Raw genomic sequence first — 25908 nt, forward strand, 5'->3', positions numbered from 1 at the left:
GCCTCGGTCCGGGCCCTGCCCCGGAGGAACCGGGCGATGCGTCCCGGCCGCCCCTGTACCCTCCCACCCCCCCCGACCCCCGTCTGCCGGCGGGCTGCCGAGAATCCGCCTCCCGCGGGGGGCGTCGGGCCGGAGCTCGGCCGCCCTGAGCCGTCGTGAGGGGGGCTCGGCTGAGGCGGCCCGGGCTGCCCGAGTCTCTCTGAGGTAAAAAGCGGCTCCGCGAGGCCGAGGGGAAAGCCCGCGTCGCCGCTTCCCGCCCAGGCTGCCGGCGGAGGGGCGGGCGGTTTAGCTCCGGAGCGGGGATCGGCCGGGGAGCGGGGACAGCGGCCCGACAAACGCGTCTGCCCGGGTGAGAGGTAGGTTTTGTGTGGGAATCGGGGACTGTTTCCCCGGTGGCGGGTCCGCCCGCTTGCGCAATCACTTGCCCAGCTGCTGGAACTCAGCTTAATTCCAGCTCAGGTGACAGGACTAGCAGTCGTTTAAGTGAGCCAGAGATCCAGCCTGTCGGCTTTGCATCGGTCGCCTCTGTGCCAAACAAATCCCGGAAAATATTTTAATAGGATGTAAAGGTGTTACAGATTTTGGGCAAGGAAAGGGATGGTGTGTAGACCAACTGGAGAGGAAACACCTGTTACAGTATTTTTAAGAGAACTTGCCAGTTATCGATCCCTCCCCAACACGAAAGCATTCAGATAGCAGCACTTTCCATAATAAACGAACACGCATCCTCGCTCCTGAGTGTCTCGTGTTGAAACTGTTAGTACTTCTTGAGCCAGTCTAGGGTTTGCGTCTGTGAGACGCCTTGATTTTTGCTTACCTGCTAAAAAAGGAATAGCCACGTAGCAGTACTTTTTTTTAAGCCATGCCCAGTTAATTTTGCTTATTCAGCTTTTATCGCCCGCATTTGTGGTTTTGCAGCTGTACCTGGTGATGCGTACTTTCAGTTCAGAATCAGATACCCACCAGATGAAAGTACTGGAGGCACCCAAAGAGAGAGGATGTTACATTATTTGGGGAAAGCAAAAGAAAAAACAACTTGCCAGGGACTCCAAAATAATAATATGGGATGTGATTCAGGACTGTGTGACATACTAGGTGAGGGGGGGGTTGTTTCGCTTTCATCATTGTATGGCAGTATTTTGCTGTGCTGTGTGCAGCCTTCGGCTCAGATTCCCATTTCCCACCTAGATTCCCATCTCAATCCCAGAGTTGGGAAAAAGAAACTCATTGCATCAGAGTACTTCTCTGAGGTAGTGCAAAGCGAGTAGGTTTCTTCTGGGTGCCTGGTATGAAAGCGTAAAAAGAACAGATGTTCTCTTTGCATGGATACTATTTGCAAATTCCCATGTGCAATGTATGTTACACCCTTTTGAAGTGGCAGGCACCACTTCAGAAAGAGAAAAGAAGAATCTTGTATCAAAAGAGTTTAGACCATGAAGATCTGAACTGGTACAGGGATCCTCATGTGTGTGTACTCTCACTTTATGCGTTGATTTACTGTCCACATAATAAAGAAATACCTAAAAGCTTAGGTATGATTATTGATTTACAGCAGTGCTGCTGTTACCAAATCATAGCAGTCAAAGCACTTAAAGCACTTATTTCCGTATTTTACCAAGATTCTGCTGTCCTTGAGTTATTTTCATGTGCTAGTGAAATGTTGCTCTTCTGGTATTCAAAACAGGTATCAATAGTTTCTAATAGTGATGCAGACAAGTCAGGACAGAAAACAGTTTCAGTAATAGGGTGAAAATGCAACTGGGATTTTTGGTTTTGTTGACCAATAATGTGCATTATAAAAAGAGAACACCGCTCCCTTTACAGATGTTTTCTACAGTTGCTTGAAACAAGATATGCACATCCCCACAGTTTTGCATGTGTGCATTTCCAGCTAGCAGCGGTCAGTCAGACCAAGGACTCTCCTGAAAGTGTCACCAGCCAACTTTCACTGATGGCAATATATCAGTTTTGTATGTGAGCCATGGCCTAGCTAAATGAGATGACAAATCCATCAGGCCCAATACTTATTTGGACCTGGTACCACAGCTAACGACTCTGACACAACCAGGGACATGTGTTATCCCACTACTATGCACCTCCCCTTCACCACTTACTTAAAGGATCATCTCTGTTTCATAGTAATCTGCCCCTAATAATCGGACGCAGTAAGATGGGAGAGTACTGTGTGTTGTTTCGGATCCTTGGGAGAATCTAGGAAAACAGTTACGTGGACAGGTTCCAGGTATATAGAAGGGCTCCTGAGGTAAGCCCTTAGATACTTGAGGTTGTGAAGTCCTCAGCAGTCTGAGCTTCCACTGACCTCAGGAGAACAGGTTTGCAGGGCACAGCGCAGTGTGTTTGGTTATTACTGCCGACGTCTCCTTGTACGAATGCACTCCAATCTACAGTGTACCATTTAAGTTGCCTGTTGTTAAATGGCTCATGATAGTCTGTAATGCAGTACAGATAATAACAGAGCGTATGTGAAAATATTTGGGAAAACATTAAGAGCCTGTAATTTGCTCTCTAGCCCTCAGATGCATAGGCCTGTTGCAAGATTTCCCCAAATCACCGAGTTGTCTGTAGCATGAGGTCTCCACCGTAGTAAGTATGGGCATGAAGAATGTCAAAAGTTGCTTGATAGGAAGGAATATGGAATACTTCACTGTCTGGGTAGTGCATGTATGCAGGCTGTACACATTGTCTGGGGTTTGTTTGTTTTTCATTTTAGAGCATCTGAGGTCACCATTTAATTACAGTGAGGTTATTCATTAGCCTTCATGACAGTGTGGCAACATGGTCACCATGGTTGGCCTCCAGATGTTCTGGAATTCAGACACTTGGGCTAGCTTACGGAGGCAGGCAATGCATTAAAGTTTCCTACCGATTTCTGTGCTAGAATAAAAACCCCTCAAGAAGGGGTATGTCAGCCTTGTACACCACCCAAAAACCTGAGCCGATAATGACTGTACTGGTGTCAGGGTAACTCAACCTTTCTAGTCTCCTACAGTGTGAAAGCTGCCTAATTTTGCAGGAGAAAATTAGAGCCTGTTTATTTGTTTCCTTGCCAGCCTTCCCTAGCTATTTATATACATTGTCCTGCCTATGGGCCCCATTTGGTCTCCAGGCTAACAGTATTTTGTAAGTTCACATGGGGTGAAGTGTTTGTCATGGAACAGGGTTCATTTTTGCTGAGCTGATCTTCTTTTGGAGACAAATTGAGCAAGTGGTTGAAGGTGTATGTCATGCCAGCTACTAACTGCTGCCCCCAACATGTCACAGGTTTGCTGTGTGTGGCCTTGGTGTTCTGCACGTCAGTCTGTCTCTCTTTTTCCTCCACTGGCAGTGTCTCTGCCTTCTGGGACATTGAACCTCCATGCCCAGATGAATGCTTTCTGGAGATACCACAGGGACTGAATGGGACTGTTTGTAATGATAGAGGAGGTACAAACTGCCGAAATAGACACGCTGCCTTTTAAACACAGATGCATCCATAAAAGAGAAGCATGTACCTCAGTTGTTTAGCGAATCCTAGACAAGGCCTTACGGGCAAAAGAGAAGGGCAGTAAGGGAGGCTTATTCCTCAGCCTCGAAACGTGCTGGCACTCCAGTGGTTTATTAGTTGCACCTCTTCATGAGGCATGAGGTCACTGTAAAAGCTATGAACAGGAGAAGCATGGCAATTTCTGGTTTTGTTTCTGCGTTTCTCCTAAATGAGCAAATGAGTGTGCATGCTCATTAAACAGAAATATTTGCACTCATCATCTTCCAGACAGCCCTAACTACAGCTCTCTCTCAAGGCGCTCTCGTTCAGGCTACAAAGCCTAAAAGAGCTATTCATCACATTGCCACTGCTCTGTCTGCATATTTATCCTTATATGGGCTAGGTTCTTCCTCCTCACCCCATGGATTAGTCCACAGCCTAGATGCCCTAATCAAGGGAAATTGCCCTGCATTTCAAGAGTTAGTCTGCTTTCTCTAGGGTTGCAGTTCCACCCCTTTCTCCCTCTCCTTTTCCTTGTGCTGGCACTGGCTTCTGCTTGACCCTTCCCCAAGGCAGTTGAGCTCGACGAGCTGATGAAAAACTAGCTCAACAGTGACAGTGAGTAGTTTTCTGCTGGTTTTGTGATCGGCACAGAGGAGGCTGATGAAGCAGCCCATGGCTGGGGCCACTGACCTTCAGATCCCTGGGGTTTCAGCTGGGCAGCGCTGGCTGCTCACGCCAGCGAGGTGCACGGGCCTTCGCCTCCCCTCGGGAAGTGTCCGCGCTCTGCCCCCTCTTCAAACCTTGCAGCTCTTGGAGCACCTCCGTTGTAGGAGTGTTTTCTTTCACCGGGATTGAACAAGTATATCGCTGTATTACTTCTGCCTGGCAGGTGTCGGAATCACAGCACACTGAAAATGAGACAGGTCAATCAACCAGCTTGAGACAACCTTATCACAGAAAAGCCTGACCTGGATGACTAGAATTTGCCTGTGTTACAGGCAACTGAAAAGAAGGTCTTAGATAGAAACCATGAGACAACCCGAGCTGTAGATACAGCCACCGAGCTGTAGTAAACTCTTCCCTGATACACAGATGCTAGAGATGCAGGTGAAAATGCGGGTTCAGGAGGAACTCCCCACCCAGGTCTTCTGTAGGAAGTTAGTTTAGCCTTCGTTGCTCAACTGTGAGTCAAGGTCTTAAATCAGCTTTCTTCAGTGAGGAATCTGAGTTGGTGAACGGCCGACAGCCAGCACTGTGTGGAGGGAGCAGCCCTGCCGTGTCCATGCCACCAGCCAGCTCGATGCTCTCCTTACTAGTACTTCCCATTCACCAAAACCATACGAGTCCTCCAGTATTTTGTACCTATCTAGGTAGATTTATACATTCTACCATATGAAGGAATCAGTGCTCTAATTTTTCTAGACTTTCTGCTATACGTAAGAAAAAACTATTTACCTGAATTTCAGGGGGCTTAGTGTGGATGTAGTCACCAAATGACGTGGAAATATAGGATTAGGGGCTCGATCAGAAAGTAAGCAATTGTGATTCAAAGTGATCACAATGCAAGAAGTTCTGGTAGGTGCATAAAAATGAGAGTTTTGCATAGATTTCTTTTTTCTAACTGCAGCATTTTAAGATCTAATCAGACTCCACCAACACATGACAACCCAAGGCTATCCTACTGTTCTATCATGTTTTTGGAGTTTAATAGGGCACTGTGCGTGGATGTGTACATAGGTCTATATGCCTACAAGAAGTTACAGAATTTCGGCCTATAAAAAGATGTATTAAGTTTTCACTCTTCCAGCATCGTGAAACGGATGGAGTAAGTTAGCTGGTAGTAAGACAGAATTTGCTTTAGTTCTTATAAACTCATCAGGATTCTTGTTCATGATGAACAGATCCATGCATCTATGAGAAGTCCTATGGACTGCAGCAGCCCACGAATGGGAATCTGAGTGCAGGGTTGGCAGAATCAGATGGCACCATCCTAGTGACCAATAATGACACGGGAACCAAAATGAATGCAAGTTATTTTCACAAGGCAGGTTTGTGACAGTCGTAAAAACTTTATTTTTATTTGCAAGTTCAATACTGTCTTCATGTGACTCGTTTAAAAAAAGTGACAAATACAGCAGAATAGACCTGTGTTTTCAGTTGAGCCCACCTCTTCACTATTGACATTTGTGCATATCAAGTATCTTCTGCACTTTATACCCTAATTTTAAGTCATTTCTCTAGTCAGTGAGCCATAGCCATTCCCTATGAAGCAATTCGTGTGGTGCCAAGCCTGGTCAGGAAGCAAAGGCCATTGAAGAGTGTCACAGACAACTTTGCCTCAGGGCAAAATCACATCCAGTCAGGAGTTCCACTTTGTCCTGTCTCTAGCTGTGTTACTACACTTTTATTTCACCTCTTGGCTGGATGAGCCATTGTGTTCCCCATTTTTCCTTCCTCTTTGAACTCCTCCCCGCCCATACTGGCAGTATGCAGAGAGAAGTGGAACTTCTCCTCCAGGCGCTTGTTAAAGGTCAAAAGAATGTGATTGAATTTGGCAGTAAAGAACAGCTGTCCTCTTTTTATCCACTTACAGAAAGATAACATTGTGACCTTCAAAGTGTAAACTGATCACTGTGAAATGGAATTTATCACAATGATTTCTCCTAAAAGCATGGAACCCCTTCATGGACTCTTGCTTCATCTGCCTACATCTCGCCCTTTCTCGAGGGATGCAACAGCTATTGATGGATAATAGAACTTATTTAGAAAGGCAATGTTAATGTAATTAGGAGTATAAAGACAGTCATGATTTACTTACATGTGTGAAGATGGGACTTGGAGATTAAGAGAAGAAAGGATGATCAAAGTGGAATTTAGAATATGCAAATATAATTGATACCAGTGTGGTTTTGGAGAGTAATAGTGGAAAGTTTTGCTTAAGTTTGTAGTCTTCAAATTAGAAACTTACTGTACAAAATTTTAAAGTCCTCTTCTAGTCCTAGTTTAGAACTAGAAAAAAGGATGCTATGATGATTTTGTTAGTTACTTCTGTAACAGAAAATCTTTCCCTCCTAGAATATGAAAGAGGACTTCCTAGCTGCTTTCTAATTTGTATAAAGAGACAAAAACCACAGAGTATTTCAGATTTGGGTTGACAGCTAGTTAGTTGGACTTTCACTGTATTAGACATTATATCTAGGTAGTAAAGCCTACTAAAACAACCCTAAGGTTTATTAAAATCATTTTGAACACAGCATAAGGGCAACATCGTTACATTTGAAACATTGCCGTACTGTAATATCCTGTAGAGAGTTTACATAAAGATGCTGCATTCAGAATTTCCTATTTTTCTGTGCCTTTAACCATGTATTTATGATTAAAATAAAGTGCACCATGCCCCAGTGCATCCCTTTAGATCACAGAGTTTCTGGGAATTAATTTCTATGTCATTCTTTCGAGCGTATTTTCAATTTCACTATTTAGAAATTTGCTGTTGATTGATCTTATGAAACTGTTCTGTTTTGCTTTTGCCCTTTCTTTTTTAATAACCAAGTTTTTCATCATTACTCACCTTGGGTACTCCTCCAGAAGTCTTATTGAGATCAGTGGAACTATTCATAGCCAAGGTATAAATAAGCATGATGGGATTTGACCTTCAGCCACCTCAAAAACATATTCTCCCATCTAATTATGTAGACATAATCCTGCTCTAAATTCAAGAGCAAAAATACTTTAAAATTGCCTCTGACAAACAGTGTCTACTGTTTGCAGCTGAAACAGAACTTTTTCCTCCTGCTATAATACAATTATCCTCTATGTAGTTCTGTTATGGGCAAATTTGATGCAAATGATGTTTGCTGAAGTATATTTTTTGGCACTTTGTTTCTGAGTTGCTATGAATTGCAAGCTACTGTTTTGATGTCTTTCCAGACTGTAGATGCTGCTGTGTTTCTTGGGATCCTGGGAAGTTACCTAAAAATGAAACCTGTTGCTGGTGATTCCCTTCATAAAAGCAAGTTGCTGAAATAATTGCTTTAGTACCTCCTGGTCTGGCTTCAGCTCTGAAAATATTATTTGAAAGTTTGTTTGCTTGCTTTTTTCCATTTGAAATGCCAAGTAGGAGGTAAACATAATTGCAGACTGCCTTTCTTTGGCTATTTAGTTATCAGTAATAATTAGTATTGTCACAATGTTTTCATCTTCCAAGCATTGCAGAAACATAGTGCTATGTTCTGTGCTGATTTACACTTATGTCAGCTTCACTGAAACATTGCTTAAATTGCTTATGGGAGCAGATCAGTTCTGTATTTGGCCTGACACACCACTGACCAGTTCCAACAGCTTTGAGTATAAGGTATCCCAATCTTCCTTCACACCCCAGGGCAAAAACTCTTAAATCAGAAAGAAAACTTAGAACCATAAAGAATGGAAGAAGGAAAATGCTCAAGGAAGAAGTTTCTCTCTATTATGAGATTTTTTTTTTCATAGAATGTGAATTATATATATATCCTTTTAACACACTGAGAAGACAGCTTCTGTGAGATAGAGGAAGTTGCAGAAATTATTAATGCTTGTTGATATTTAATCTAAATCCCTAATTTAAACAGAAGTTCTGGGTGAAACTCACTCCAGATTTAATATGATATAATCTAATTGACTTCAAACACCTGCTTGTGTCAAAGCTGGTCTGTTTAAGGAGTAAAAATAACAGAGTAAAGAGCACTTCTAGAACGTATTGGAGATGTTAACGTAAGATATTATTATTGGGGTAAGCTTGTTCCTATTTAATTCAAATAAAGCAGCTTGTAATTCTCTAAAGCTCAGATGAGATTACTATAAAATAACATAGCAAGATTGCTATTCTTAAATCAGAAAAAGGAGAAAGGAGAAAATTAATTTACTGTAGACAAATGAAACTGAATGGAAAAAATAATTGAAATTAAAAGGTGAAACAGAAGGGGGTTTGTCCAAAAGAGAAGAGAGAAGATACAAAGTGTAAAACAAAAGCTTCATTATAGAATATGTACATGGAAAATGAGAATGGAAGAGAGTAAAAGAAAAATAAATAGGAATATCCATTCTGGTTGGAAGATAGCAGTGCCTGTAGAAAAAGATTTCCATTCTCAGTGAAATGGCAAGTAGGGACCTGATCATATAGCCTGTCGCTGGTCAGCTGAGTGCTGAAGTATTTTCTTAGCTCTTAGGAACACTATTAACAGTTAAAAGCATACCTAAATGAAGCCTATGCTGAAATTCTTCAGTGAAGAAGGATGGACTTGAATTTAAATTCTATTATGAGTTTTTGATTAGGGTTATAAATTAGCTAACTTCTAGACATACAGAAAATGGATAGTAACAAAAAAGGAAATAAAAATCAATAGAGTACAAATGGAGAAATCACAGCAAACACTTGTTAGCTGTGTTCTTCAGAGGCGGTAGAAAAAAAATCTATCCCTTTCAGTGAGCTTCAGGTCAAAGTTTGTGTTTTGATGGATAAGGCACGCAAGTTCACAATGTGCTTATATTCATTATAAGTACATCTTGTGATCACGAAAGAGAAAAGATTTGTAACAAACCATTGTATGAAGGCACAAGAACTGTAACAACTTGAAACTCAAGGCCTTTTTAAAATGAAAGAATTTAGGCAATCCAGGGAATGGAAGTGGAGTTTGTTCTCCAGGTAAAACATTTGCCTTATTGCCTCTGTCCTCAAATTGCCAATATAAAGGATGAAAAACTTGGTGGGAAGCTAGCAATAGTGAGAGAAGCCATTACAATCTTGTGGTAGAAGGTTTAAAACCGAAGGAAGTGATTGCTTTTTCTCAGTACATGATTACATTGCAGAACTCCTTGCCTTGTGGAGGCCAAAAGTTAAAAAAAAAGGTTAAGCTAATGGAAATCAGAAAGTCCCAAAGCTGCTAATTGTCAGACACTTGCAGCGTTTCCCAGGAGAGAGCTCCTGTACGCTTGCTCTGTGTCCCACTTGAATCCATCCTCCCCACCTCTGTGAAAGGGATGCTTTTCTGAAGCAGCCCCCAAAACACTGCAGTTGCATATAAACATAAACTGAAATCTGGGTCAGCTTGTCTTAAAGCATTAATCTAAAAGCTGTGGCATTTCAGGAGATGAAAATGACAGCTCATTTGTCCCTTCTGTGGGACACTGAGATTTTGAGGTGCAGTCAGGGTAGGAGGTAACTGTGGAAAGGGGCTGCAAAGGTCTCCCAGACTGTGGGCTAACTCATCCTCTAGTATAAATTAGACCCACATAAAGGGCAACAACTGTTCAAGGCTTTATTTTTCAAGTTTTTGAATAACAAGCCGTAGGTGGTCTCTTGCATCTTGATTGTCAGCTGGAAGGATCATAAAACTTACGTTGACACGATCCAGCTAGTTGAAAGAAGAAATCAAGTAGTGTTTATTTTAGGAAGTAGTATAATCTGTACTGGATTTAAGCAAAGAAATGTAGAGGTAGTAGTTGGAGATTATAGAGTTGAAAAGGTTTTGCAAAAGCTGCATAACTTGATCAAAACTTAGATGAGGGTAGATGTTTGGCCTTAAACTATCTTACACTATCTGTTAGCAGTGGTAACTTATTATTCTGGTCTTTGTAGCTTCCTCCCATCTGGTCTTCTATTTCTGAGAGATTTTTCTGTTAAGTCTTTTATTAGGTCTCCCTGGCAAGGCAGGTGGCTGCTTGTGCCCCATTTGTTTCATGCTGGAAATAAAATCGAATCACAAGAGGCTACAGAAATAAGTGGTTCATATTTTCAACCTGCTAAAATAAACATTAACTCTGAGCCTTCAAATGTTTTCAGAAGATCTGACCCAGAATTTATCAGGCACTTGAAATAAACTGTTAACTATTAACCAGTAAACGGAGGCTGGTTTGGTCACATTCTGAGATCAGCCATTGCCAAGGAATGAGATGATTTGTGACCTTGACAAACTGCATTTCCGACTGCAGCAAAAAAAATGAGCCTCTTCTAAGAGAGGAGTAGATTAGCATCTACTGTTTGTGCATATTAATTGCATTAATATGATGACAAATGTAGCAGTAAAAGTAACTGTTCACCAGGGTGTACTCACGGGCGAACAGTCCAGCCTTCAGTTTTGACATCGTTTATCTGAAAAAAAGCAGAATTGTATTCTAGCCTTCTTTACAGTCCACCTTTTTTCAGAAAACAAACCCCAAAAAACTAGCTGTGGGTGGGCTCTTAGGACCTCAGCCCACCATGAGAAGCATCCTGTGAGAAGCAACTCATCATCAGAAATAGTATCAGAAATCGTGTGGCCAGCAGGAGCAGGGAAGGGATCGTCCCCCTGTTCTCAGCACTGGTGAGGCCGCACCTCAAATGCTGTCTCCAGTTTTGGGCCCCTCAAAGACATTGAGGTGCTGGAGCGTGTCCAGAGAAGGGCAACGAAGCTGGTGAAGGGTCTAGAGCACAAGTCTAATGAGGAACGGCTGAGGGAACTGGGATTGTTTAACCTGGAGAAAAGGAGGCTGAGGGGAGACCTTATCGCTCTCTACAACTACCTGAAAGGAGGTTGTAGGGCGGGTGGGGGTCGGTCTCTTCTCCCAAATAACAAGCAATAGGATGAGAGGAAACAGCCTCAAGTTGTGCCAGGGGAGGTTTAGATTGGACATTAGGAAATACTCCGTCACCAAAATGGTTATCAAGCATTGGAACAGGCTGCCCAGGGAAGTGGTGGAGTCACCATCCCTGGAGGTATTTAAAAGTCATGTAGATGTGGTGCTTAGGGACATGGTTTAGTGGTGAACTTGGCAGTGCTGGGTTAATGGTTAGACTCAATGATCTTAAAGGTCCTTTCCAAGCTAAATGATTCTATGATTCTATGATTGGAACTGGGCCATGGATACATGGTGTACCTTGTCCTGAAAGCAGCCTGTTGCTTTCTTTCAGCTTGAGCCACATTTCTTCCTCATAGTTCCCAGGCTGAATGGTTTGGGCATAGGCTATACAGCCAATGGAGAGAGGTGTTTTCAAAGGCCTCCTGTAGGAGACCCTGTCAGCCCATGTAGGTGTCCCCAGGCTGAATTATTTCTCATGCATTTACAGTGAGGTTCATCTACTATTGTGTTACCCTTGCAGTTAAATCCAGCTAAGATTCTCTGAGTTTCTGCTTTGTCTTTTCTGGACATGGGTAAATGAAAGAACTTGAAGCAGGAGGGATAACTTGCCAGAAGAAAAGGTGAGCAAGTAGAGAGGGTGGGTGTCTGGGTTCCCTCTGTGGTCAGTGGAGAGAAACAGGAACCTCACCACTGCAATTGACTTCACCTTGCAAATGGAGTGGGGTGAAACAGCCTGCTTAGTTAGGCAAGGCATTGTAAGATGGCCAGTGTTTGAGAAATGAATCCTACACATTGAACCATTTGTGAGAGTTACCTCATTCATCTCTCTTCTTTAACTGGCCTTTCATCTTTCTTCTTTTATTTTGCATATCAAACCATGTCATATCTAATATTGAGACAAGCCTCTATTAGCTTTTTGTCATGAAGAAGTGTAGTATTAATTTCTAGCATGTTTTCCACTCGTCAGCTGTATTTTTGATCCATAAAAATGCTTTGGCTGTCACAGTCTGATGCCTAATCAAGCAGCGTCACCTTGGAAAATAATATCTCCCTCTTTGATTACAGTTCTTTAAATGTGTTCCTAAGCAGGGAAAAAGAAGCTAGCACAGTTTACCCAGACTTTCAAAAAGATTTAACAAGACCGGCTATATGAGGTTATCAAAAACATTGAATAGTTGTGGGCCAAGTCTGATGAATATAGTAAGGGTTTTCTTAATTTCTGTTCTGCATTTTTTTTCCTTTGAGACTCCATGTTTCCTTTTGTAACTTCCAAAGATTTTTGTTTAAAAATGCACAATAAGATATTAGTTTGGAATGAATTAAAAATTTGCATGTCATACCATAGTTTCATGGCTGAATGCTCAAGGTAATCTCCTTGACATCTTTTCCAGTGAGTAAAATTAAGAAAAAAATCCTTTCCATTTGACCCAAATTATGTCAGAGAGGAGGGCTGAGTCACTGTATCTTTACCCCTTACTATTGCTAACACCACAGAAGCCGGTGGGTGGGAATTATGATAGTCTGAACTACTTGGAGCTGTAGTCATGAATTTGGCTGCAATGTAGGCATACCCGTAGAAGTGTTTCTATTTTGGCTAAGAAAATGAGAATTTTAATGTGTTGCATCAACTTCCTCTCTCTGACTAAGAACATTTTTCATTGGAAATGAAAGCAGGAGCTCTCTGCTCACACGTGCTTTACAATTCACAGGAATTTGCCCAAAATCATGGGGGTTCGGTGATTGTGATCCTCGCTTCCTCTGTGATGATGTGAAATTACATCTTCCCAACGATGAAGTGGTTCAGCAGAAATTCCAGTTTCTGCAGTTCGATAGGATTTGTAGTGATTATCCCAAGAAGATATTCTTTGGAAGATAGATAACCTTTTGGAAGACATCCTGGAAGAATCTGCAATGTAAGTTGGTGCCTAGTCTCATACTAAAGTACGTGGGGGTTTTGTGGATTTGTGTTGTCATGTCTTGAAACACAAACTATGCCAATCACAAAAGGACATTCAGGAGATGAATGTATTATGGGGCATGAGGACATCTCTCTGTTGCAGAGTCTGGATGCTTAAAAACTCCTGTCCTGACTTCATGCTTGAAACACCATACCAGTCCGTTCACTGTCCTTTTTTTTATCATGTAAGAGCAAACTTGATCTTCAGACTGGAGGGTGCAGGTGCAGTGTGGGGCAGGTGCGAACGTGGGCAGGTGCCTTTATCTGGACAAGTAGGAAAATTAAGACTGCAGACATATATACAGTCTACATGCCCTGACAGTATTGGCACAGTCAAAAACTGGAGGAATTACTTCTGAAACAAGCTCTTGCAAAGAAAAAAAGTGATTAGCATTTCTCTCAGACATATTTTTTTAAAAAATCTTCTCCATTGAATGTGCAGTATGTGTTATTAATGTTTACCTTACAAAGTAGGATAAAACATGTTGGATGTCACGTGAGTGCTCAGGGTATGCATGGCCCCAGACAGGTTTGAACAACAGATTAAAGATAATTTGTGTGGTGCACAAAGCAGGGGGTAGAAGGAAGGTCTGGGGGTGCCGACAGTTCATGCGGGGGCTTTGCAGGGTGCTGGCGGATGGCAGCATGGGGGTGTCTCCCCCCGCTGAGGGGCTGGGGGGTCTCATACCGGGGAGTCGTTAGTGAACACCCACCCAGTGCTCCCTCCTTTGCCCTGCTGGCCGGGGTCTCCGCACTGGGGTCCCAGTTGTGGTGGCCCATTAGATATTTTGGGGTTCTGTTCTTTCCAACCTTCTAAATCCCAATAATTCGTTGTGGTACGATGGCAGGCAGCCAGGCCACCTGCACTTTTCTGCCATTCCTCATCACAGAATCCTTTTTTGGCATGATACCGGGTCCCAAATAGAAACCAGCTTCTAGGCAGTTCGAGCAACACCTGTAGTAAACGAGCCCATTCATCTCGCTATCCTGAAGAGCCCTGGGAAGGCCAAGGAGCTTTTCACTGTGCCTCCAACTCCGTGTGCTTGGGCTGTTGAACCGATAGGAAGGTGAATGAGGAGAAAAGAGACAGACCACCGCGACTGCTAATGTCCAGGTTCAGATCTTTCTTCTGAAAACCAGGCGGCTGCTAGCTAAAGTCATACAGCTAAGGGAAACGTGTGTGCCGTGACCCAAGGGGAAAGGTGGACATCGCTGTAGGCACAGGGGTCAAAGCATACACTTCCCATGGAAATTAAGTGGCTGTGGAAATCATAACTAATGGAAAACCTGTTTCAAGTGTTTTAGGTTGCAACCCCATTACATTTAAGTAGTCTGTTGCAATGCTAAAGGTAGCAGTACCTTTGGCAGAGCTACCATCCACAGCGTGGAGGCTGCCAGCCCCTCACGGACCTGCTGAGCCTTCAGAGAGGGCTCCCGCTGCGTGCCTTTGCAGAGGTGCCAGCCCCACCTCGTGGGGAAGGGTACTGGGGACAAATTCTGGTAAATACTGACACATGCTGTTCCCCAGCAGCTAATAAATTAACTAGCTTCAAAGAGTCAGGGGAAACCCCAGATGCTGAAGGCCCAGGAGTTTGGCTGTCCCTAAGTATTTCCTCACTACTCTTTGCTCTCTAACTGCTTAGCCTGAAAGCTCAAATACATAACAGTCATGTGGCTGCAGTAAGAAAGCTTTTCTTCAGCAGTGGATTAACAATCTTACGTTCTGAAGAAGCTGGCAAACGAAGGAACTGACAATCAGCCTCAGCAGTTGCCTTTTCAACAGCCTTGCTCCTGGAGAGGGAGACCGAGAGCTGCCCAGAGCCTGTGTCCGAGGCTCCGACGGCTGCAGCTGCTCAGAGGGTCTCGCACCCGGCTGGTGCTGGCCCTGGTGCAGTTAAGTGCTGGTCTCGGCGATGCTGACGTGTGGACTGGGGGAGCAAGGGCTGCACGTCTTTCCTTGAATGTATCCCTGGTGTGCCAGTGGAGGACTACGGCACTCTTAATCCCCCTCCTTCTAATTCAGACAACAGCAGCATCATGAAACTGCAGTAATACCGTGGCAAGTAAGGACCAGCATTTATCCTGTTTGGATACAGCTCTGCTACCACTGCTCTGAATATGAATGATCCTATCCACAAATTAAACTGAAAGCTTATCACAGCAAGAAATACTTGACAAAGACTAATGATTCAAACAGCAGAGATTACCTAGGTTGTTCACCCTCTGGAAAAGCTTCACTGCTAAGAGCTGTGAAGCTACTGTGGTGGAGATGGAGAGCCTCTTCCCCTGAATAGTCACAGCATGAGTCCAAAAATCATTTGTATTGCAGTCACACTGCGCTGAGATGCTGACATGCTTGGGATGTTGCTGTTCATGTTCTCTGTCACAGGCCGCAGTCTACCACTGCAGTAATCAAGAATGACCCTGAACCTAGGAAAGAAATGGTTTAGGGGCCACAGCTGAATTGAAAGAGACAAAAGAGGGTACGCTATTTTTTAGACCATTGATAAAATGGTGAATTGATACATTATTTCCCGGAATAATCCGGTACCATTAGTCAGAAAGTACCATTAAGTCAGCAATACAAATGAACATCCCGGTGGAAATGACTTCCCGTGATCTCTGAACTGGAAGAAGCGTTGGCAGAGGGCAACAGTCAGCTGATGGTAAAGGATTAGTCACAAACCCAGCCTCCATGCAGTGTGCGTGAGCGTCCAGAGCCCGTGGCCGTAGCCCCGTGGTTGTCATGACAGCCCAGAGGCTGCTGCTGCCCGAGATTCACTGGCCAGCGTGAGAGCCCTCTTCACGCCGGTTGGAAATGGATCCTGTGGGAAGAGTGCTGAGGGCAAGATCTCTCACTGGCCAGCGTGAGAGCCCTCTTCACGCCGGTTGGAAATGGATCCTGTGGGAAGAGTGCTGAGGGCAAGATCTCGTGGGTGTCAAGCCGGATGCGAACAGCTGCCTCCATGTTTACCGCACTGAAACGAGAAGGTGTTCCTTCTTCAGTCACTTTTTTCCATCCTGCTTTTACAGTAAATCCTCTGTCAGGGAGTACTCTTCCCAAGGATGCTTTATATAAAAAAGCAGTAGAAATGTCGTATTCAGAGAATGTTCGCATGTGCAGTCAGATGCTGTTAAGATCACACTCGCTTTCCTGAAAAACTTGTTTGCTATTTGTTTCTGATGAGCATAGAGACTGACAGCATCCCTTAAAGACATGAAAACAAATAACTTCCTTTAAAGTACAGTTTATATTCCTTGCTTCCTCTCTCACAGACATGCTGGCGCAGCGTATCGGTCTGCTCCCTCCTATGCAGGCATGTACTTTTGCTGAAGCTTGTTTTGAACAAAACCTGTTGTCAGGTGTCCCATTGTTGCCTGCTGGATAATTTTCAGGTGCTTTACCCACCTGGCTGTGCTGGGGCTGCCGCTGAGGATATTTTTTCCTCTTGCGCCTACACACGTATGAAAAACTCCACTGTTCCTCATCAACAGCAGGTGATGGTCTTGGTGCAGGGGCTCTGAGTACGGGCTGCCAGTGCTCCCCATCCTGGGGCTGCCTGGAAAATGGACACAGACCTCTGTCTGTCCCTCTTCGCCAATCTGCCCTTTTGCCCTGGCACCGGTAAACCACAGAAGGGCAGCACAGCTGGTGCAGAGCACAGCTCTGCTGGCTCTGCGCACCTAATGCCAATGCAAAGCCCCTTTGTGTGGTGGAAATTCTCTGCTGCCCGTCTCCAGATGCGCTGCAGCCCTTTGCTAGCGCCTGAGCTGTGCAAAGTGGTCAGAGCAGAACAGAAAACCCAGCTGGAGCAGCACGTGTCCTGAGGGCTGCAGAGCTGTGTGCTGGTGGATGGGTACTGCCTCGGCCGCAGGGATCGCAGGGACCTTAACCTTGCGGGAGTTACCTGAGGGTGTTTCTGTGGCTTTGGGAAGAGAAGTGCACCCCTCCTTACCTTGCACAGCCTGCGGGAATGAGCAGGTGTACTGGATTAGGCTGCTGGGAGTGAAAGTCATAGACTCAGCTTCCAAGTTTTTCATCTGTATATTTCCCACTTTCCATGTCCTGATGCAATGTCAGTATGTCTATAGTAAAAAAATTTCTATACATTATGTTTCCTCACCTACCTCACAAATTACCTTCTGACTGGACTAAGTACTCTGGCAGCAAGAAAAAATACAGTCATTTGTATGGTGAGAAAGCATACGAACAACTCCGAGTTAGCTGTGGTACAAATATCCTAGTGTCTTAACCCAAATCTGGGTACGCGCCTTACATAACAAAGGTCACAGTAAAGAAAGAACAACTGGGTGGAAAAATCAAGCTGAGGATTTCCTTTGATGCAAAGTGCAGTGCTGAGTTTTAGGTGGTTTGGGGTTTTCTCCCCCATTTTTAATTAAGCTTAATGATAATATGTGGAATCTCAAATGTATTTCAGTGGTTGCTCATGGTGAGTAAAAAGCTCTCCATGGCTGCAGCAGAGCTCTGTGGAGCAGCTTCTGCCAGCCCTGGGCACAGGAGTAGCACTTACACAGCCAGTGCTACTCTGGTATCTGCAGTTAGTTAGAAACACTTTTCCACGAGGTGAGATGCCTTGTTTTCAATTTATCAGTGATGCCCGTGTGTCAGTGGGATAGTTAAAAAGAAGAGCTGCTTTTACTTCTGCTTCCTTGAAATACAGATGACACCCAAAATCAGAAAATGACGGAAAAAGAAGATTCTTAGTCAGGCACAGTATAGCGCTGTAAGGCATTAGACATGAAGCAGCGAAGTGACTAGCTGAAAAGTTGCCTTACTTTCAAGGAGCCAGTGTCTGACACCATTTGCAGTATTGTAAATGTTGATACAACACGAATAGTTCCAATGCAACAACTCGTGAACACCAATGAAAATTATTAGTCAAGTCTTATGAAAGTTAAATAACTTTTATTTAAGGCATTTTGAAGCCTGTAGAGTTACATCTATATGAGAATAAAAGCAATGCTGAAGTCTGGGTGAAATGAAATTTTGCATGAGCTTTTTTGGAAAACTAAAAAAATAAATAAATCTACTTTTATCTATATTGAAAAGGGATAATTGAACTTTTTCAGCCTGGAGGCAGGCTGAGTCTTTTAGCAGTGGTATATATATATAACACAATAATATTCCATTGGTTTAAATTTTGTTTACCAATTAAAGGGACACACTCCAATCACAAAAATACAGAACATTAGGAGTAACTGGTTTTACTTGGATACCTAAAACTAGATTCCTACATCAAATGGTCTTAGTAGGGCCAATGAGTTAGTTGGTGCCTTTGATTATTAGTTGCTGAGACTCTATTAAAGTGCATCACATCAGGCCAAGCCTGTAGCTGTCAGGGCAGTATTCTGTAAGACACTCTGACTGATTATTCATTTCTAGGTTTGCTCTCTTCCTAGACCAATATTATGTTCATTAAAGAGCAGAAATGATGAGCTTCAAAGTTATTTTACTTTAAAACTGTAGAGCAAAAATTCAGGGGAAAAAAAGTGCATGTGTGGGTGTTCTCTCTAACGAGGGCGTTCTGATCCAGGGTAGCTACTGTCTTTTTATATAATTATGAGTGGGGCTATAAAAGAGAAAATGACCCCGTGTAAAGGATGTACATTAATCAAACCCTGTGCAATTCAAGCCATGGAAGGAGTAACAGAGAGCGGCAGCAGGGCAAGATGCATTGTAATTCATACTGATCAAAAGACACTGTTCCATGTCTGTTCAGCCAAATCATATGTGCCAGTTTCTGAAGGCAAAATGAAGTAATGATACTGTAACGAACATATTTAATTTGTTTTTCATTTCTCCTATAGTCTCCCATCTTTCAAATGGCTTGTTAAATCCCCCAAAGCTACATATATAATGAATTTTTGATAGTTGAGGTTACAGACTCGTTCATGCGTCTGAGCCGAGGTTCCAGAACGTCTCTATTAATTTTCGCAGGAGCAGTCCTCTGCAGTCTTTCTTGCTCTGCTGAACACTCCTAATTTTGATTCATTCGGTTGGCATTTTGAGCTGAAGGCATTAAAAAAAAAGGGTTGTTGCAAAGTCTTCATTAGCTTGTTGGGAATTTGCCATCCTGGCCAAAACCTTAGGAGTGACTTTCTTCTTTGTTATTATTCACATTCCTTCACTATTCCATCCCTCAGTTCATGCCTTCGATAAAGACGATAATGAGGCCCTAATCTTCAACAATTTATTTGACAATCTAAGAGGCACTGCAAACAAGCAAATGACAATCATATCCCATAAATTTTATTTTGCATGCATTTCACAGGCTTTTATGGGTGTGTTAGTGATGCTGAATGTGATTCTAGAGCAGATTACCTGGTTAGACACCTCTCCCTCCACTACAGAAACAATAAGATAAGATGAAGACCCTGGACTTCAGGGTCTAAGACTAACAGGACTCAACTGAAGTTAAGAAAGTGTCAAACCAAGTTAGACCAATCGCTCTCATCCTTGTAAGCAAGGAAGTATTTCTGCCACAAGCTGGCCCCACTGAAACCTTCTCCACGTAATACCAGCAGCCAGTTTGGAGGCAGAGGGCAGGTAAATGAAACTGCCTCCACAGGGTGTGGGAAGATTACCAATGACGGACCCTGTGGCTGCCGTTGTGTGACACCTTCATGGTGTCACAAGGCATAGAAGGCAGCAAAAACCAACCTTGGGTTGTTTCCACACTGCAGGAGTTCTCCCCCTCTCCCCATCCCTCCAAAAATGTGACACTGTTGTCTGTGTTTCCCTGATCAAACATGCTTCTTCACCAAACCATTTTAGGAGTGTGTTCTGGAAAACCCCAAGCATTTCTTCTGTACTACCTCAGCTTTCCAAGGAATGAAGAACAGATTTTTTTCCTGGCTCACTTACTTGCATCCAGACGCTTCCTAGAAAGTGTAAAAAGAAGCGTCTGTGTCCCTAGCCAACCTCAGAGGACCACCTGGTCAGTGCAACTGTTCAGTGAATAAGATCGCCTGCATGGTTCTGCCAAGCTCCTGTTACCACCAGCCCCTACAAAATAAGCAGGTGGAGAACCTACACAAAAGTCCAGAGAAGGTTTTAAGTCTGGAATAAGATTTTTATGATGTTCTCACACAGTGTTACCTTGTGGGTTGCTTTCTTCTCCCTCTGTGGCAGCATTGCTGTAGTTTGTCTATGGTTTGCTTGCTGGGGTCAGGCACCAGGGTTTCTATTTTGTATGCCACTGGCCAAATGTTCAAGCCAACATACTCATGATGGCATGCTCACGGCTTTTTTCCAGGCTCTTATATGTCAAGAGGTATAAAGCACGAGCAACTGCGACCAGCTGCCCTCCCATCCTGCTCCATGGACACCAAAAAATGCAGAACCTGAAACTTAGCAAATGGATGTATTCCAGGGATTTGGATGAAGAAACTGAATCCTTCTTCACTCTCTGAGACACTTGAACAAAATAATACTGTAGGAAGGTTTTGCAGCATAGCTGGGTGAAATGAAGTTTGAGGAAAGTAAGTGCTAATCTCTAACTTGAAATAATTTTTCAGAACTGTAATGTGTTGCTAATTAATTTTACACACATTTTATGATAATTGGCTAATTATCTTTTTAAGTCTGGCTGATGATGGTACACAAGAAACTTTTACAGGTACTGGTCACTTGAACAATTCAGATTTAACCTCACTTCAGGCTGATTTTATTGTCCTTTGCTTCCTTTCTCTTGCAGGTTTTGATTAATGATAGAACCTACAACCCCATGGTTTTCAAGTTTCTTTTACAGCCTGTTGTCTGAAAGTTCAGCCAGTAAATTATTTGCCTGGTTTTCTTTCTCCCTTCCTTTATTAATTTGCTACAAAAAAGACACAAAATTAGTCAGAATTTATCCTTATGAAAGCTGATAATTTGCTCTTAAATCATAAGCATCTCCGTATTTTGTCATTCTTAATGTGTTTGCTAGTTACTATTCTTAGTAATGAGACTACGATCACTAGTTGGTATTTCTTTGGAATTTCTTTAGCATGAGTTCAGTGTTAGCAACATTTCTGTCCTTCAGGATAATGCAAAAATAAAATATGTATAACTTAACTGGTATTCCTAGGGCTAGAGTTAGAGTCAGGGTTAAGGTTTCATCTCAGCATGGCATAATAAATGTGAGATGATCACTTGTAGATATTTATTAACAAGTCAGCTGTTCCATTCTTTATCGTGCCTGGAGAAGAGCCATCCAGTCCTGATGGTCACTGTAACTGTCTATCATCTCAAGTCCTTCTGTCACTGATTCTTACACCTTCATAGATGTGTTCTACTTTTGTTACCTGTGAGGAGGGATGTCCAAGTTCAGTGAACATTGAAATATTGCCCCCAATCCACAGTCATCCACAGCAGTCAGAGCTAGTACCCTATGTTCTCTTTAAGTACAATGGAGGGAAACAAAGGAATTGTCTCTCCTACTTGCCTAACTTTTCACAGGCATTCATTTTAGGATGACACATATCAACTTTGATGGTACATTTCCCTGGTCATTGATTATAAAAGGAGCCTACAATGACAATCTAAGGCTAAATACCTTCAAACACCTAAATTAAAGCAAATGAGTTCTACCTTTGCCTTTCAACCTTCATAGGGAATGCACCTGCCAAGCAAATACACTTTAGCCTTGTTACAACCACTGGCATAAGCTCAAATCTGATTCTGTCTACAATCAAAAATGAAGATTCGTGTCTCCCTATTTTCTCACAGGACACTTGTAGGAGGGACGTGACAAAGGCACTACAGTCACCAAAAAACTTTCTAGTCCATCCACACACGCCCAGAAGAGTACCAGTGTAATCAAGCACATACTTTAAGTGTTCCAGTTCAGAGTTTATTGTAGCTAAAAAGCAGATGAAGTGGGTTTGCTGCCCTGACCTATGGACTGCAGTAGCCCAGCCAAAAGAAGGAATTTTGTTCTCCTTGGCAAAGGGAAGGAGCAGGCAGCTGTTGAAATGTTTATAGCCTAAATCACCACAGCTATTTGGTCCAGTGCAGGTGAGACAGAGACCTAAAAAGACCAACACTTCTTGGCACAATTCATAAATTCTGTTTGGAAGGAGAGTAAGAAGTGATCCGGTGAACATGGTTAGCAAGGGGTAAAAATGCAGAAAAAAGAAGAGCAAAAATATACCTTGTAGAAATCTTTGAAATCCTAAATAATAATTTCCCATTTTTAAAAAAGCAGCAAATCCTCTCCTATCTTGACAAAGTAGGCAAAAAGTATTATTTCTATAGCAATAGTACCTGCAGGTTCTGGGTAAGACCCAAAGCCCTGGCTGTGCTGGACACTGGATAGCACCTAGTACCTATCCCAGCAGGCTCCCGTCACCCTCACTCCAGGGAGCTAACTTCAGTCCAAAACATGCGTAGATGCATTCATGAAGCACCATCTGTAGCTAGTAAGCATGACCAAGAGATTCAAGTGATGTGCCAGCAAACACAGTTACAGGAATTTTGGATGAGGGCATGCTGTTGACAACATGCATATCCAGCTGCCCGGGAAGGCATGCTCCTGTCCCTGGAGAACTTATGTTTCCAGCTTTGGGTCTGTAAGTTCTTACCCTTGTGCTTAACTTTGAGCACATCAACACCTTCCCACCCCACCCTGGAAATCAGTTTGCACACACTTGAGGTTATACGGGTGCGTATGTCTGTGCAGGTCCTGCTCTGAGAAAGTGCCTAAGATGAAGTGGAAAGAGGCAATGAAATGCATCCCCTCTTACTTTTGCGTCGACTGTAAATAAAGTTCCCATCTCCCCATTTGCCCCTGTAACATAAAGGAAGTTTTTGGCAAACTGTATGAGCACATGCACACCAGCACGGAATGAGACGCCTGTGTTCTGTGTTGGAAAGAAAGCATTTTACAGAATTAGGAAGCCACTGACGGTACATGTACCTATTCAGTACTTGCAAACCATCTTGTGCTATTTTGCTGAAAGATCCCAGCAGCCCAGGAAGCATTCTGAGGGTGGGTCGCAGCCCTGGAAAGGTTTCTCCTCACTGGAGGCTCACCTAGCCACAATCAGGGACCCAGAAGCTCTTTAAATTTCTCTATTGCGAGTGGATTCCAGCACTGCTGTTTTAATTCATCTCTCAGGCACACTTAACCAGTCACAAGCTTTACCTTGTTCAGTAAGAAGACCTCACAGTTCAGCTGCTGCGGGACCAGAGGCTCTTCACCCCTATGCAGATTCTCTAGCAGCCTCTTGCCCATAACTCCAAGCTTGTGAGCATTTGTGTGTTTCCTTTTCTCACTTCTGCCACCTGTGGCAAGGGAGACAGAGTCACACAGACTTGCAGGCACTCCAAAAATCACTTCTTTTTGTTTTAACTAAAGGAAATATTGGAAGAACTGTGTACAAGCTAAAAACCAACTGCTATCCTTCCAATTCAATCTTTTATTTTCAGATGGTGTGGCACACATTCAAAGATGGATAAAGAGGGAATGAGGAGATGCTCTGTGATGAATAAAAGCACCAAATCAGTTCACAAACACAAAAACTGGACCATTTTCAAAAAAGTCAGGTGCACAGTGAGTGGAAGCTGTTCCAAGTCTCATGCTTATACAGCAGCCAGCAGATGTTTTACATCCATGTCTGAGCAACCAGCTCTCTTCTCATCAGTATTAAGTGTTCAGCTGACATTAAAGGGACAGACAGAATTAAAACCGAGAGCTCAGAAACCTAAGCAGTTTTTCTGAGGTTTGCTATGTCTACTAATTATTGCACATGCTTCTATTTTCTCAAAGGTATTAATGAACATTTTAAAAATGAGAAGAATCCTGAGAAGAGCAGTCACGGACACATAAACACCTCAATAATAACAACATATAAATATTCTCAAGCAAATAAATGTGGAAAACACATATGAAAACAACATAACAAAATTTCAAGAGATTAGTATAAAAAATACAGGAAAGAGACGGAAGTGGCTGCCAAAGGCCTTTGAATACAGTCCTGTTAACCTCTTCCCCTTCCTGGATTTTGTGACCTGCTTTGTAAAGTAGTTACAGATTTGTGTACCATGTCTGACAGCTCAAAAAATCATACCACTCTTACATAACAAATATAAGTAGAGATTATTTGGTATAATATGTCATAGATCAAAGAGCATTGGGGTCCAGGTACTCATTCTGACTCCACCTTGACTGCATACTAGGGGAAAAGCCAGATGTTTGTGCTCCTTTTCCTTCCATGAGGCTCTTTTCCACTCAAGGAAGACCTAGACACATGAGAAAGGAGGGGCTGGTGATGTACTTGAACAGGTCCCCCAGTGTGGGATATCAGTGACAGGATTTACAGGATTTACCTTCGAGTGCACCTGAACCACAGTTTTGATATCAAGGTCAGGAAAAAATTGAAGCTCTACCCTAAAAGACTTAGAATATCTGTGCAAATGTAAGTACATGCTTATATTTAAGGAATGAAATGAACCACTCTCTCGATTTATTCATCCAGAACTGAATCAGTAGATTGACTTTTAGATTAATAGGCTAACTTTTAAATGACAAGAGTTTCACTATAAGTAATGTGTTGTTCAAAACTTCTTCTATTTTATATTAAGGGGAAAAAAAGGCTGTGGCGAGGTGAGCGGCTCTGAAGGCAGAGATGTTCCAGGGGTAACGGGTTGTAGTGCAAAAGGTGCTGAGTGGTTGGAGGGAAAACTCAACAAATTTAAGAGACACTTTTGTATCCTGCAAATAATCTAATGTGGACTGTGTATGAATTGGAATTATTTGGATACCAGTATCTTAGTCAGACATCATAGTTTTTCTCTAGCCAGCTAAATACAGCTAAGAAATTTGTAACTGTAATGCAGATAAGTTTCTGGTGCTGAGTCCCACATCCTATATACATCCTTCATTCTTCCATCTGTCCTGGTAACAAAAACATGGCATCTGAACTCATACCCTACTTTTGGTCATTAGGTGTATTTAGGGAAAATAGTGTACAGACCATTACTTCTCAGCACAAAGTTTCCAAACTTTCCAATTTGCCAGTGCAAATGCCTAACCCTACTTGCAAGACTTCTCTTTTGTATTTACCTTATCTCACAGTCCTTGGAGTCACCTGTGGAGTCCCAGAGATGCTTAGACCATGGACAGAAAATTAGAAGTGTAGAGGGTTCCTCTTTTTCTTCCCATAGTCAGCAGCTTAGGGACTTGCTGAGCTAAAGGTTGCACCCTTACCACCATATGTAACCATTTCTGCCCTCCATTCATTTCTTTTCTTTCCTCTCCATCACTTTCTTTGAACTCCACATTCATTCTCTGCTCTTTTTTCTCCTTTATCAAATATGTCTTTATCTTAATTTTCAAGAACTTCCCTGGCATGTTTGCACTGTGTTGTCACCCCTGATTCTCTATAAAGATACTGATTCCAGACACCAGCTGGCCATTTGTTACATTTCTCGATGCATCCCTTTGGTGCTTCCTCCCATGCACCCATCACATATGGGAGAAGAATGCCATAAACATTTATGCAGTGAATGCATTGTGCTTTTCAAAGCTTTCCAGCAAAAATCTTGAAACTCTTATACTGCAGGTATGCACAAAGTACTGTCACCCCCATGCTGACCAATAATGACTTCTTGATTTTCCCATCTGCTTGTTTGTATCCACCCGAGTGTTTTCTCGTACACTTGGTTTGTAAAGTTTTCTGGGACCCTGTCCTTTTTACAAGCTTTGTGCAATTCCTAGTGCAACAAGGTCTTTATCAGTGAGTAGTGCTTCTGTGTGTGACAAGAATTACAGACAAGGATTCTGACAAAAAAATAGCAGTTCTCACTCTTCTTCTGATACTCCAGTGCCTGTATTTTACAAGCTTTTCGGTGCGTGAGTGGACAGGA

At 42.9% G+C, this 25908-nt stretch overlaps 1 protein-coding gene across 1 annotated transcript in view; it reads left to right on the forward strand.

Moving 5' to 3' along the window:
• The first annotated feature begins 253 nt into the window (after positions 1 to 253).
• The window catches only part of NAXD (NAD(P)HX dehydratase), an 88025-nt gene continuing 62370 nt past the window's right edge, over positions 254 to 25908 (forward strand). Inside the window, exons 1-3 of the mRNA XM_049834674.1 lie at positions 254 to 356; positions 12790 to 12993; positions 20315 to 20540. Coding sequence (XP_049690631.1) covers positions 20525 to 20540 — 16 coding nt within the window. The 5' untranslated portion in view covers positions 254 to 356; positions 12790 to 12993; positions 20315 to 20524. The remainder of the gene's footprint in view (positions 357 to 12789; positions 12994 to 20314; positions 20541 to 25908) is intronic.

The sequence above is a fragment of the Accipiter gentilis genome, chromosome 31 (genome assembly GCF_929443795.1).
Source record: "Accipiter gentilis chromosome 31, bAccGen1.1, whole genome shotgun sequence".
Classification (NCBI taxonomy): Eukaryota; Metazoa; Chordata; class Aves; order Accipitriformes; family Accipitridae; genus Astur; species Astur gentilis.